Source organism: Palaemon carinicauda, chromosome 21, assembly GCF_036898095.1.
Source record: "Palaemon carinicauda isolate YSFRI2023 chromosome 21, ASM3689809v2, whole genome shotgun sequence".
Classification (NCBI taxonomy): Eukaryota; Metazoa; Arthropoda; class Malacostraca; order Decapoda; family Palaemonidae; genus Palaemon; species Palaemon carinicauda.
The window spans coordinates 101,556,266-101,571,196 of NC_090745.1; the positions used below are offsets into that span (position 1 = coordinate 101,556,266).

Below are 14,931 nucleotides of genomic sequence, written 5' to 3' on the forward strand. Positions count from 1 at the left end.
TCAAAAGTCAAAATAAATGGTGCAAGTGGAGATATTCAGTCAAATATAAATCTAGTCTTGGGGTAAGGGACTATTTTGACGATTTCTAGGCTGGAAAATTTATTTAAAAGAGGTAGAATAGAGGGATGTAAGATTTGATATAGTTTGTATAAAGATGCTTGTGAAAGTGAATGCTGAGGATTAAATAAAAATATGTTTAGAGATTAAACCAAAGGCACCAGGTGTTATGGGATTTCAACTTTAATACTAAGTATGTTGGTGATAATGTGATCAGGAGGCTGACCAGGGTTTGCAAGGTATATTGGAAAATGGGAAAGATTCTATATAAATAGGTGTGGAAAGGTAAAGGTGATAAAGGCAACCGCAGGAATTATAGCGAAATAGCATTACTTACTATACCAAGGAAGGTCCATGATACAATTTTGATTAAGGAAATTAAGATGGGTAAAAAAGAGAGACAGAAAGAATAGTTTCAGTTAAGACAAGAAAGAAGATGCATGGATCAAATGTTGTTATGAAACACTAATATGAGAAGTTTGAAAGTAAATGGCAAACATGAACCTAAAAAAGCGTATGACGCAATTGAGAGGTAATGTGAAGGATGTTAAGAAAGTTTTAAATCGACGATAAGCTGTTCAGATATATTGAAGGTTTTTACGACGGAAGCAAAACATGTGTTAGAGTTTGTATGCATGGGAGAGACTTGTTCGTGTGTAAGTAGGTCTAAATGGCAGTTTAATATCTTTACGGATGATGTGACGCAAGAGGTTAGCAAAACAACTTTGGATGTAGGTACGAATTTGTGGGATAAAAAATTAGTTGAGAATGGCGTATGCAACGATTGATACATGCAAATGATACTGTATTGATCATGGACAGTAAGGAGCAGTTACAAAATCTGGTAAAAGTGCTTGGAAAGGTTTGCAAGGAGAGGTTGTTAAGAGTAAATTCAAACAAGAGTAATGGTATGATGGTAATTGAATAACAGAAAAATGGACAAATGATTGTTTATCTGGATGGTGGAGAAATAAAACCGACTGATTAAATATATGATAACAAGATCTCACAGGGGCAGTCACAGAATTAGCATAATAAGGAAAGTTACAGAATGTTTGCAAAAGATTGAGAAATAGACTTGCATTTTTGTGGAAGTCTAGGTGGGCTAGTATGATGTTTAGGTTGAGAATGTGAATGAAAGGGAAAATGACTAGTTGTTGAAATGAACTGTTCGTGTATAATATTTTATGCAAGAATAATCAATATAGGGAAAATGCAGTGGACCATAGTTTTGGTAAAATGGATAGCATAGTTGAAATAATGCATCATTGTTATATGTGATTTGATCCTGAATAAAGAATAGATAACAAATTGGTAAATAGAGAGGATAATTCAAGAATGCTCGGAGGCAGGAGGAGATAGAAGTCCGGAAAGGGTTTGATAGATAGTTTGGAAAACGTCTGGGAAAGAAATTTAAAAATTTGTTTGACCTTGCTGTTTATGAGCCTTCTCTGTGAGTGTATGTAGCAACTTGTGTTGTGTAAGTTTTACTACGCAGGACTTCTTCCTTATTCAGCAGTTTTGGGAATAATATGGGAATGACTTTTTATAACCCCACCTCAGATAGGGGAATGAGATAATGTTGGAACACATTCTCTTTATTAGTGCTGGGAAGGGTATATTGGAGTGCTCTTTTTGCCATTTTATAGCAGATAAATTAAAATGTTATTTATGTGTGCCACTTTTGACGTTACAGGGTCCTCTCGCCATTTTCTAAAGTTTTATTTTAAATTTTAAGGGGCTCTAAAATAATTAATATTTATTCACGACTTACAAACTCAAGTGTTTTTGTTGTTGTTGTCTGAATAATAAATGGAACAACAGGATTACCAGAAAAACGGAAGTTTCCGGACTCAAAAATAGCTGAGTGATTCACTGACCTTTAAAACTTCCTTTCCAAGCGCTCTCTCTCTCTCTCTCTCTCTCTCTCTCTCTCTCTCTCTCTCTCTCTCTCTCTCTCTCTCTCTCTCTCTCTATATATATATATATATATATATATATATATTATATATATATATATATTATATATATATATATATTATATATATATATTATATATATATATATTCTTATCCGTTTAATTTATCAAAGAAAAACACAATTATCACGTCACATTCATGCATCTTCTGTTAGATTGGTGATGACCACAATATAAAATTATTTCTCAACATTATTCACTCCAAACCTACAAAAAAGGCTAATCTGCAGTTCAACCAACTCCCTACAAACTGTATTTTGCGCTATCCACCTCTGATGCTCACTGCATGTTGAGGAGTTCCAAGAGATCACCTCTTTTACATCCATCGAATCTTTTCTAAAGCTCCTTTCTTCATCTCACCCGACACGTCTCCATTATTAAGTCTTTTTACCAACCTACCATCACCCATTCTTTCCACTTCACCAAACCATCTCAAATCACCGATCCATCTTTTCCCTTACATCATCTTTACCAGTAGCTCTATATTTGTCGCCAGTTCAGTTTTCACACCACAGATAATCCTCTGGTAGTTTCTCTTTATATCGTTGCTAAATCATCTACAAATATCAACCATTCCATGCTATATTCACAACCTTTTCAATAATCTCGTATTGATTCCAGTTGGATAAACCAATCAGATTTCGTATATCACAACTTTACACTAATATCTAGTGTAATTTTTTGTCTTCTCTTATCACTCCACCCATGAAGACATTAAACCCCTCTGCAGACATTAAGATAACAATGTCTCTGTTCTACTTTTTATACCACATCACTCAATCTCCAATCTACATTAAATATTTCAGTTCCATCATGAAAACTTTGAATGGGTCTCACCAGTCATGATCTTTACTATATCATCAAAAATGAAACTAAATTATATTGACTTGATTGATTTTCTAATGAATTGTTTATTTTCAATTAACTATCCTTCAATGTCGATAATTTTATGTAATTTTCTTATTGTTTTGTGTATCTATAATCTATTCAATAGATATCTTTGTATCCCTTATTATGGCCGATCATTATTTCTTTCATACCATAACAAACACATGATCTATAAACACTTCCTTATCTAACCTTTACGTCCTTCTTCCGTCTCTCTTTCTTTCTCTCAATCATAATACACTTTCTTTGATATACGAAGTAACACTAACACAATGTCCTTATGCTTTCTACAGTTGCCTTTGTTGCATTTAGCTTCGTATGACAAAATATTTTTACCATCACATTCTCTAGGAACATTTTCCCGCCTTTAGGGACGCCTTTCACGCCATATAACTCTAGGCGTGCTACATCTTGCTTGAATTCCATGAACTCCTAGCATTTCAATTTACCCATTGTTCTTATATCCTCACTAATCACTTCCACAAACAATATCAGTCTTTCATTTATCATTTCTATTCTAATTTGTTTTGCCTTTGCGTCTCTTCAGTGTAAAAAGGAGAAAAAAAAAAAAAAAAAAAAAAAGTCACCCAAGATTACATCATTTTAGAAATGACAGAAACTCTCCACTAGTATATTTTGTTCCAAGATTCCTTGGTTCATGTAGAATATTTTTGTTCCAGATGAATGTCTTGTTCATCTTCATCTCTCAAAGTTGTGTAACTCTCTCTCTCTCTCTCTCTCTCTCTCTCTCTCTCTCTCTCTCTCTCTCTCTCTCTCTCTCTCTCTCTTTGACTACCCTATCCATCCTCCTTCATATCTACATGGAATCACATGATCTTGAAAAACATCCTGTCTAACCCTTCTTTTCCTTCGCTAAACATTTTGTAGGATCTTCCCATCACTGGGAGTTTTTATTCCCTCTCCATACCTTCTTATGTCCGACAACACTTCCAGCTGTCCCTGTGATCCCACCATAAAACTTCGTTATCCACTACCTTCCCTTCAGTTTTAAATCATACTCACTACTTCATATATTTTCTCTCTACTCTCATATTAAGTTTCTTTTTATGTAGTTCACATTCTTGATTATATTTACAGCCTTTATTTTCACTTTCTCCAATTCATTTTAATCTTATCTTATATATCTAGCCATTCCTCTTCACACCACTAGGCCTACATCTATCACCTTGCTTTTCAACCTACCTTGTAAAAAGACATATTTTTTTCTTTGCCATTTTCTTATTTCTAAGACTGCTTGCGGATACGAGAATACTCTTCGATGAAAAACACATATTTCCAGTGATCAGGTCCTTTTTAAAACATTTTTTTTTCACTTAAAATAACAATTGTGTTGGCTAATTTCCAATCTTGTGAAATGCTTAACAATTTTTAATACGGTTTCAAATTAAGCTGGAGTTCAGGTTGCCCACAATTTCATATTTAAGCTGTTTAGGAAATATCTTTATTCGCAGTCTCGATTGTGTGGAAGCATACAAATCAGGTTCAACGGCCTCTCATTTGAATGATCGAGGCGTGTTTAATGAATTTCGTTGCGTTGAATCTGCGGGTTTCTTTTTCATGAAAGCATCATCTTAATTTACAGTCTCTTGTGCATCCATGATCTAATGTACGTACGCTCATTAGGAAATGGTGCGAACGTACTAAAGTGACGTGACGAAACTGGGAATTCCTGAGATCCAAGTTCATCCAACTATGATAAGAGCCACCAAGTCCTGAACACGTAGCGTACGTTGTACTCTATATCCTGGCGTAGATCATCGATAATCCATATACTTGTTAAATATAATTATGATTTATGGTATTATCCGGTTATCGTTTGCTTATCTTAGTGTTAATTATGAAATAAAACTTTGGGTTCACTTTCCCAACTGAATGATACATCTTGTATATTACAACCGTTGCACCGTCTCGTGCAACACAGAATACTTTTTTTTTCTTTTTCTTTTTTTACACAAATTCAAGGAAAACTATAGTAGGACTTTCGGGAATTAATGACTTTTAAGAAACAAATACCTATAATATTGATGAAAGCCAAGATGGCAATCCTCTTGTAGGCGAGCGTCATCACAATATTGCCATTGTTGATAAAGATATAGGGCTATAAATGTATGAACTAGACGGGCACTCAGTACAGCGCAGACCTCCGCCACGGCAGCTTATTTCTCAACCTTTAATCTAAGACTTTCAAAACGGAATCACTTCCACGTCTTAACATAACAATTAATCCCTGAAAGTATCACTGTGGCCAGGAAGTTGTTCACAAGCAAAACGACCTATTGCTCGACCTTGACCTTTGACCTAGGACTTTCAAAATTGAATCACTTCCACGTCTTAACATAACAATTAATCCCTGAAAGTTTCACTACATTATGAGTAAAATTGTGGCCAGGATGTTGTTCACAAACAAATAAACACAAAACAGACAAATAATGGCGAAAACATAACCTCCTCTCCAACTTCGTTGGCGGAGGTAAAAAAAAAGAAATAATAATAATAATAATAATAATAATAATAATAATAATAATAATATGCACATGACAGACCTACCATTGTTGGGACGGTATTCCATTTTACTGTGTATTGCCATAAAATATTATAGAATTAATAAAAAGAAATCCAGTGACGTCTAGGAAAATATGGAATTGTTACTACTATAATACCAAACAATTATGAAATCAACTCTGACTGCTAGACTAATTTTATGTACCAAACATACTCTGGGAACATACTGAACAGAAAAGTAATAACCATTTAGTAGGTATTATTACTTTCAACGCAAACTTTAACCCATATTATCAGTTTAAAATTCATGGAGGGTAAAAAGAAAAAAAAAACCCAAGAAGAGAACCACACTGAACACTTGCATTATATATATATATATATATATATATATATATATATATATACATATATATATATATATATATATATATATATATATATATATATATATATAATCCTATGCATTTATTGTACATTCACAGGCAACAAACATACATTAGATTGAGAAATATATGAATTAATATCAATAGGGAATACCTTTACAACTTAAGATCTGCAGATGAAATAGTTATGTTTAAAGATCTGCAGATGAAATAGTTATGTTTAGTACGTGCGAGGAATTACAAAAGATGATAGAAGATTTGAATAGAGAAAGAAGAAACGTAAGAATGAAACTAAATATGAGTAAAACTAAGATAATATTCGATGAAAATGCAGAGAAAAAATAAAGGATACGGACGAACCTCTAGAGATTGTTATTGAATATTCATACTTAGGACAGACAGGAAGTGTTTCCCCCAAGACCGAAGTTAAACGGAGGATAAGCATTGGATGGAGAGCATTTGGTACGCAAAATGAGATTATGAAAGTTAAATACCACTTTTTCTTTTTTTCTCTAAAAAGAAATGTATTTAATGAGACTGTCCTACCAGTTTTAACTTAAGCATCAGAAAGCTGGAGCCTAACTAAAGCCTTAGAACATAAACTGGATACAACTCAAAGAACAACGGAAAGAATAATGATGGGAATAACACCAAGAGACAAAAAAGAGCTACATGGACACGAGAGCAAACCAAATTAGAGGACATTGTAACAATATGTAAGAAAAAGAAATAGACATGGACAAGACATATAATGAGAAAGACACAATAGAAGGACATTACGTTTTATGTTGACCAGGCTGACATGAGTCTTTTTATAGTTTATATATGACATATCTGTTTTTGACGTTGTTAATAGTTTATATAGGACCTATCTGTTTTGACACTGTTACTGTTTTTAGAATGATATATTGTTAATTTATTCTTATCATTTATTTATTTCCTTATTTCCTTTCCTCACTGGGCTATTTTTCCCTGTTGGAGCCCTTGGGCTTATAGCATCTTGCTTTTCCAACTAGGGTTGTAGCTTGGCTAATAATAATAATAATAATAATAATAATAATAATAATAATTGGTCCTTGGACCCTGGAGGTTGCAAAAGAAGCAGGGGAAGGAAAAGAAGACGATGGGTTGACGAAATAAGAAAGTTTGCGGGTGTGGACTGAGATAAAAAGACCATAAACAGACGTAAATGGAAAGACATATCTGAGGCCTTTGTTCTGTAGTAGACTAGTAACGCCTGATGATAACGATATATATATATATATATATATATATATATATATATATATATATATATATATATATATATACATACATATATATGTATATATATATATATATATATACATACATATATATGTATATATATATATATATATATATATATATATATATATATATATATATATATATATACGTATGTGTGGTTTACTTTGATACATATCGGGCCATTTATAAGCATAATAAAGTTTGTTAATGGACTTGCCTATACAAGAAAGGGCAAACATTTTAATAATAATAATAATAATAATAATAATAATAATAATAATAATAATAATAATAATAATAATAATAATAATGATAATGTTATAAAACTGGGGAAACGGGATAAGAGAGAACTCCATGCTATGCTGGTCACTGGCCTGATAAAACTTGGTCGATTACGGTTTTTTGTTTCCCCAAGGCAAAATACTGTATGTTTGCAGTGAATGTTTATGAACAAATTCAAAACAATTGTTCACGAAATAAATATTTTAAAGCAGTTTTACAACACTTCTAATTATTGTACATAAAAATAATTTCTGGATAATCTAAGGTAAAAAATAAGAGAGAGAGAGAGAGAGAGAGAGAGAGAGAGAGAGAGAGAGAGAGAGAGAGAGAGAGAGAGAGAGAGAGAGAGAGAGGGGTGTAACCTGTAGATATACTACACAATTATATACAAACTTCCCGTAATATTATGGCTTGCTTATGTGAATGCATGAAAAGAAATAATTTCAGTTTTAAGACAAAAGGCAATACATTGTGGTGTGTTCTTAGGGATAAATGGTTTGACGTGTTTGTGACACAGTCATTCTATTCATGGCGTAGCCACAGTGGAAGTTTTGTACACAGACTGTACTTCATAGTTAGCCTTGACTCACATAGTAACAGCTGATCCATATTATATGAGAGTATCTATATCCCAGATATCAAACTACTTTATCGCTTCCGATATCGAAAAGAGACAAATTTTCTTCTATTGATATTTTTTTCATGACCATAGGCATAAGAAATTATCATTATACAGTACTCCAGCGATGTTTTGAATAATTTACGAAACTATTTTCATATTATTGTGTAATTTATTTACCTTTATATTGAAAAAATAATATGTTGTATGAACCTCTTCTTGTATGTTATATAGTTTTATTCAAGGTCAGAAAAAGATTGACTAATACGAATAGATTTTTAAATTTGTCCCTTCCACGTAAGAGGTTGTCTAATTGGGCCGGACCTTTGCATGACAAATGAATCTGACTAACGTAACAAGAAATGATAAGATATCTCGAGTTTTTGGGTTGGAAGCGCACACGTCACAAGATATTTGAACTATTATAAATCAGTGCATTTATGGAAATACAACATTTTTAATTCAATTTTAACTCTTCATTTATGTGAATAGCTTAACCCCTAGACTAGCCTATACCAATTTCACTAAAGCTTGTCTGTAACTAAGCATGCCAAAAAAAAATCCACTTGTCTTTTTAAAAGAACACCAATACTACCACGACTAATAATAATGATAAAATAAGACCTTTTAATAGTGTTCTCATAGCCTTGAGATAATATACATTGAATTTAGACAAGATGACCAGTGGCCAGACAGTAAGACTTACCTACTGATCACAGCAAGAGCTAGAGTTGTTTAAGCTGGGAGATTTTCAGCCTGTTCAAGATGCTCCAAAGGCAACTGTTCATGATTAATGCTGCAGTTGTGCTGATGTTCATCGTTCTGGAAAACAAAGGAGCAGTGTTCTTATTAAGAGTTTACAACAAAGAAATATAAGAACAATAAAAAAGATTACAATATTTAGAAAGTTATATTTTCTTCTATTGAGCACAATTAAAGAAATGTTATGAATCAACAGTGGTTTTAAAGACCCCTCCATACAACAATTGAGAGATAATTTCTACCTCTATTATAAAAAATTAACGTGGTTTGAGAACAATCTCAGTATCAAAGTTAATAACATATAAATGTAAAAGCACATTTTCCACCTCACAAATTTCATAAGGTCAAAACCTCTATGATTTACACTCTCGATTAATAACACATTCAAAGGGTCACTGTTATCAAGTCCAGTATTTAAAGTCTAAGGCCCCTTTTGAATCAAAGGGCACAAATTAGACACCAAAATAATGAGCTAACATTTCCCATGCAGTAAAAACCCGTAAGAGGCATAGGGTCCAGTAGTCCATTGTTAAGTCCAATTAGATTGCAAGTTTCTTATTATGAAAGTCAGGATCTAAACGCCACCAATTCCATAAAACTTAAAGACTCTATGCTCATTATGCCCCGAGGATATAAAAGTCCCTATAACCGGAGCCTAGGATTTTAAAGCAACACCATCAAATCCAAATGGATCTGGAGGCGACATAATTTCTCCTATATAGGGATTCTTACTCGATAGCCCATAGGATCACTGTGACTATGATCTATAGGACCCTAATGTCAAAGCCAGTAGTATCCAGTGGTTTCTTATTTGAGTCCACAGGAACCAAAGCTTCTTTTATAATAGTCTATAGGATTCAATGGTTCTCATAAAAATCCCATAGGATCTAATGGCTTCTATGAACAGAACCAATATGATATAATGATAACCCTTGCTATCAACACTTATATGGTGCAAATACTCTCTACATCAAAACTCATAGGATTAATACTGATCTAACTATTGTAAGGAATAATAATGATAATGTTAATTATAGGTTATCAGCTTGCTGTTTTATGTCATCCTGACTGGTGATATTGATGCTGAATTACAATTAAAATGATCGAGTATAATCACTACCTTTTTATAAACATTATTATTATCATTATTATTACTAGCTAAGCGATAACACTATTTGGAAAAGCAGAATGCTATATTGTTCATATAAGCATAAAGGTCCTCAACTTACAAACATTTGAATTACAAACGTTTGGAGACACAAACAAATCCATCTGAAATCATAAATCTCATATATTGCATCAAAAGTTTGTAATTAAATGCTGTAATAAAACAATATTATATAATCTAATGCAGTAGGCAAGACAATTGCCATATTAAACAGGACTATTTGTTGACCTTTGTAGATGAAAATCGTAGGCATGTTAGTTAGGTGAAGCCTGCCCCACACACTGAATAGTCTGGCCTATTCTTTACATATTCTCCTCTGTCCTCCTACACCTAACAACACAGATTACCAAACAATTCTTCTTCACTCAAGGGGTTAACTTCTGCACTGAAATTGTTCAGTGGCCACTTTCCTCTTTGTAGGGGTAGAAGAGACTCTTTAGCTATGGTAAGCAGCTCTTCTAGGAGAAGATCACTCCGAAATCAAACCATTGTTCTCTAGTCTTGGGTAGTGCCATAACCTCTGTACCATGGTCTTCCACTGTTTTGGGTTAGAGTTCTCTTGCTTGAGGGTACACTCGTGCACACTCTTCCATCTTATTTCTCTAACTCTTGTTTTGTTAAAATTTTTAGTTTATAAAGGAGATATTTCATTGTTGTTACTCTCCTTAAAATATTTTATTTTCTTTTTTTCCTTTCCTCACTGGGCTATTTTCCCAGTTGGAGCCCATGGGCTTATAGCATCGTGCTTTTCCAACTAGGGTTGTAGCTTAGCAAGTAATAATAATAGGCCAAAATTTATCAAAATTCGACTTACAAACAGTGTCTTTGAACCTACTAAGTTTTATTATTATTATTATTATTATTATTACTAGCCAAGCTACAACCCTAGTTGGAAAAGCAAGATGCTATAAGCCCAAGGGCTCCAATAGGGAAAAATAGATAACTGAGGAGAGGAAATAGGGAAATAAATAAATGATGAGAACAAGTTAACAATAAATCATTCTAAAACAGTAACAACGTCAAAACAGATATGTCCTATATAAACTATTAACAATGTCAAAAACAGATATGTTATATATAAACTATTTATTAACCTGTCGTATAGTGTACAGTATGACATGATAAATATATTATGATGTTTCTTCTAACAGAGTTACTTGAAAAAACAAAAGGAACTCAGGACACAGGACGATGAGGTGGCTAGCGCTACTGCTGGTCCTGGGGTTATTGTGCCAGGTACCCCCACCTGCATCTTCACTGGAGTTGGACTTGGATGATGACGTTGGTAAGACAATTTTTATGTGAGAGAAGGCTAGTGAAATAATTAATCCAATAGCCTCCGTTGGCAGAGGCTAAAGTTAAAAAATTGGGAGGAACAAATGGCCATAATGTTTTTATACAAAATGTAAAATGCCTATATAATATTGAAAACTCAAGACTAATTTTGTGCATATGATTAGTACAATATATTTTGCAAATACTATATTGTTTAAAATGTAGATATATTGTTTGCATATGAGAATTTTAGTGGAACACACCCAACAAAATTTTAAGAATTTATAATGTTTTAATGTACACTTCAAGATCCCTCTTCCTTTTCAGTGAAAAATATTTTGGACCTGCTTACCCCAATTCTAGGAGGAGATGTGGAGGGAGCTCTCCAAGGAATTATTAACATTGGTCAGATTGGCATGGGTGTTGCAAAGTTTATCAATGTGATTTCCAGTCAGGTGTGTTTTCATTTTCGGTAAAAGTATGCTATTGTTTTCTTGTCTACTGGAAAGGGGGCTGTAAATTATGGTTTCAGTATTCGTTAAGTCAAGTTCTATTGTTTTCCGACTCATTTTTTATCAGTTCCCCAGCATAGCTAATTTCTATAATTTAGCCTTGGGTCAATTTTACATATGTGCATATTATACATTTAACTGATAGTATGAAAGTGTAACTGACAGTCATTCAAACTCAAATTTAGGATTCTGGTACACTTGGGAAAGGTTATTTCAGTCATAAACAGAGCTTCATTTAACAGAATTTTGTAAAATTACCATAATTATAATAAAAATTGCATATAAAAATGTTAATATATCTTGAAATTCGCTTAATATACTTCATAGGAATCACAAGATATATGAGATATAATTTCTTGCTTCTTCCCAATGTATAATGAACTCCAATACTTTCAGGTGTTCAATGTTTCCTTAGCAGATATGAACTTTGGATCTTATGTTCCAATGGCTGATCGAAAGATTCTTGCCATGTTTGAGTTGCTGAGTCGACGACTTGATCAAATGGAACACGGAGTAAGCTAAAAAAATCAAGTTTAGTACTTTTATAACTTGCCAACTCATAATAAATATTTCAAATCAATACATAATTAATCTTATATTTATTATTTATGGCTATTATTGTTTAATACCCACTTTGTAACATTACACTTTAATGCAGGTTCATGGAATTGCCAATTCTCTTAGAGATTTGAGTGATGGAATGCAAGATATGGTGCGGTGGGAAATTGCCCTCGATACAATGGAAGAGTATATGCGACCCATTCACACGCTATACAAGCGTTTCCTTCTCTACCAGGAACTTAAAGATAAGGTCAGTTCTTAAGAAATTCTCTCCTAAATAATGTTACCACTGGAATTTTATGAAGCAAAAAACGATGATATTTCCTGTAATTACAAACTACACTCGAGTCAAGTGTTTAAAAGCTACACTTCTAAAACATCAGCTGTATTCTTAGATTAAATACTTCGGTGAAGAAAAATCAAACTTTCAATTGTATGTAGATGTGCTAAGATTGTGATGAATGTTTTTCAGTAGTAAAGTGTTGATGAATTTTTCTTATTAAGAGTTTTCTCTTACTATATTTTGTGCATTTTTTACTAAGAGTTTCCTCTTATATAAAAATTAATTTCCAGATTGAAGACCACACCTTAATGGACTTTGCAAATCAGGTAGTTTCTCATGATAGCCATTCCATTATGTCCCTGATGGCACATCTGCACAGCATGGCAGCACCTGATGCATCTCTTCGCAGTGGTTCTCCAATTCGTAGCTCTTCTGATGTAATTAGCTTCCTTCCTGTTGTTTTAGCTTAAAGAGTGCAAATTTTGGAATAATTGATATAAGTGGGACTAATTTTGGCTGGATATTATCATACTGCATTTCTGGGGAAAAATTAAAATTAAGGTCATTGTAATTGAAGGACCAGCTTCACTTCAACCCAGTGTTAAAAACAATTATCAGTGACAGCTTTTAAGAGTTATGCTCTTGACTATTCAATTGTATGCTGTACTTTATTATGTGCATTATGAAGTTATTTTTCTTTTATACTAACTTGCATAGCATTATTTTAAAAATCCTTTGTTTCAACAGGTTCTATTAAGTTCGAATGATCCAAAAGATGCATACTTTTCTCCGAAAAGAGTAACAGAGAAAGTATCAAGAAAACTTGAACTTAAAGAAAAGAGAATGAAAACTTCCAGAAGTACTGATGATAAGATGGGTCAATTCTTATTCAGACCTAGTTTGTATAAAATGTTGCATCAAGCTATACAGGTAAGTCTGATTTTTAAGAATGAAGTTGAGTGAAGTTAGAGGGCTCATAGTCTGTGATGGAAGTCATAAAATCAAATAATTGAATTTGAAGGCCAGTATCCCCAGTCCTTCTACAATAGTAATTGTTTATAATTGTGTATAAAAAGATTTAACAAAAATTAGAGTGATAACATAGCACTAAGATATTACAGTAATACTAATTGTAACTATATTATTTTATGAAATATGAAATTTCATGAAATTAGCATTTAAAATCTGAACTTGTCCACATCTAATAAAACATGGAAGTGATTTTACTTCTACTTTTCCTTCATTCCTCTAAGTCTCTTCTTACCTAGCTGTCTAACTTCTTCAGTTTTAATCTTCTCTAGCTTTCACTTCTGATTCATATGCAAATCCTTTAGATGAGCCATATGAAAGGATAAATAGGACACAGTAGTTTTTATACACTTATGTTTTTCCCATCAAATTCAGTCCATTTCTGGGTAAGATGAGAAACTTGCCTAAGGCTTTCCTCATTCATTCTGAATCATTGATTCAATCATCTGTTGATTACACCTGGTCTCTGGATGACCTTGGTGACTCTATAGGCAGCAACCAAGTAGCACCCCAATATACTGAGCTTTTACACGAGGTACCTAGAGAAATGCCCTCATGGCTCATGCTACTAAAGGAGCTCCATCTGCTGAGGTGCCACTGGTTCCTAGTGCCATTTGTTTATCATGACTGGAGATTATCCAGGAGCTCCTTGAGAAACTTTTCTTGGAGTATTACTAGTAAAATTTTGGGTATCATCTGGTACTCTACAGCAGGCCCACCATCATGGGTTTTGTGAGTGATATCTTTTTCCTCAGAAGTCTCTTTGCCAGGTTGCAGACTTTCTCATCTCCCTCCAACAAAGCAAAATCTAATTTACCTTTGCAGTAAAAGGCTATTACCCAGTCCATTTCCCGGTATTGTTGGTGAAGGTTATTGACTTCTGTTTCAGCAGAGGTCTCAAAGAGCTTTGAACAATCTTGCCTATTCCACAACCTCAGGCCTCAGGATGAGACGTGACTCTCTCACTCCATAGTTTCACCCAAGCAGTGTATGATCCACTAAAAGAGGCTTTGGAGAAGTGTCTCTTATTAGGGCTATTTTTATGCTAGCCTAAAGTTAAGAAAGTAAGGGGTCTGTCATTCTTCTTTTTTATTGAATTTATGGGAAAAATTCGGTATTTGTCACCCCTTGACAAAATATTCCTTGGAAGTGTAAATCATAGCTTGATGCACTGACTTTCTTTATTTCTGAATGTTCCCACCTGAAATTGGGGTGATTTTACTACGCCTATGCATCTTTAATACCGTCAAATGCAGTACAGTAATTTTAGTTTATAAACACTGATAATGACTTACGTTAACAGTGCATCTCATTAGTGCTAAAAGTAAATCTATTTTATAAA

The 14,931-nt window shown here is 33.3% G+C and overlaps 1 protein-coding gene across 1 annotated transcript in view; it reads left to right on the top strand.

Moving 5' to 3' along the window:
- The window catches only part of LOC137615376 (uncharacterized), a 157,101-nt gene that overhangs the window by 38,305 nt on the left and 103,865 nt on the right, over positions 1-14,931 (top strand). Inside the window, exons 2-7 of the mRNA XM_068345193.1 lie at positions 11,081-11,214; positions 11,532-11,659; positions 12,113-12,229; positions 12,375-12,527; positions 12,851-12,997; positions 13,308-13,490. Of these exons, the coding sequence (XP_068201294.1) occupies positions 11,121-11,214; positions 11,532-11,659; positions 12,113-12,229; positions 12,375-12,527; positions 12,851-12,997; positions 13,308-13,490 (822 nt within the window). The 5' untranslated portion in view covers positions 11,081-11,120. The remainder of the gene's footprint in view (positions 1-11,080; positions 11,215-11,531; positions 11,660-12,112; positions 12,230-12,374; positions 12,528-12,850; positions 12,998-13,307; positions 13,491-14,931) is intronic.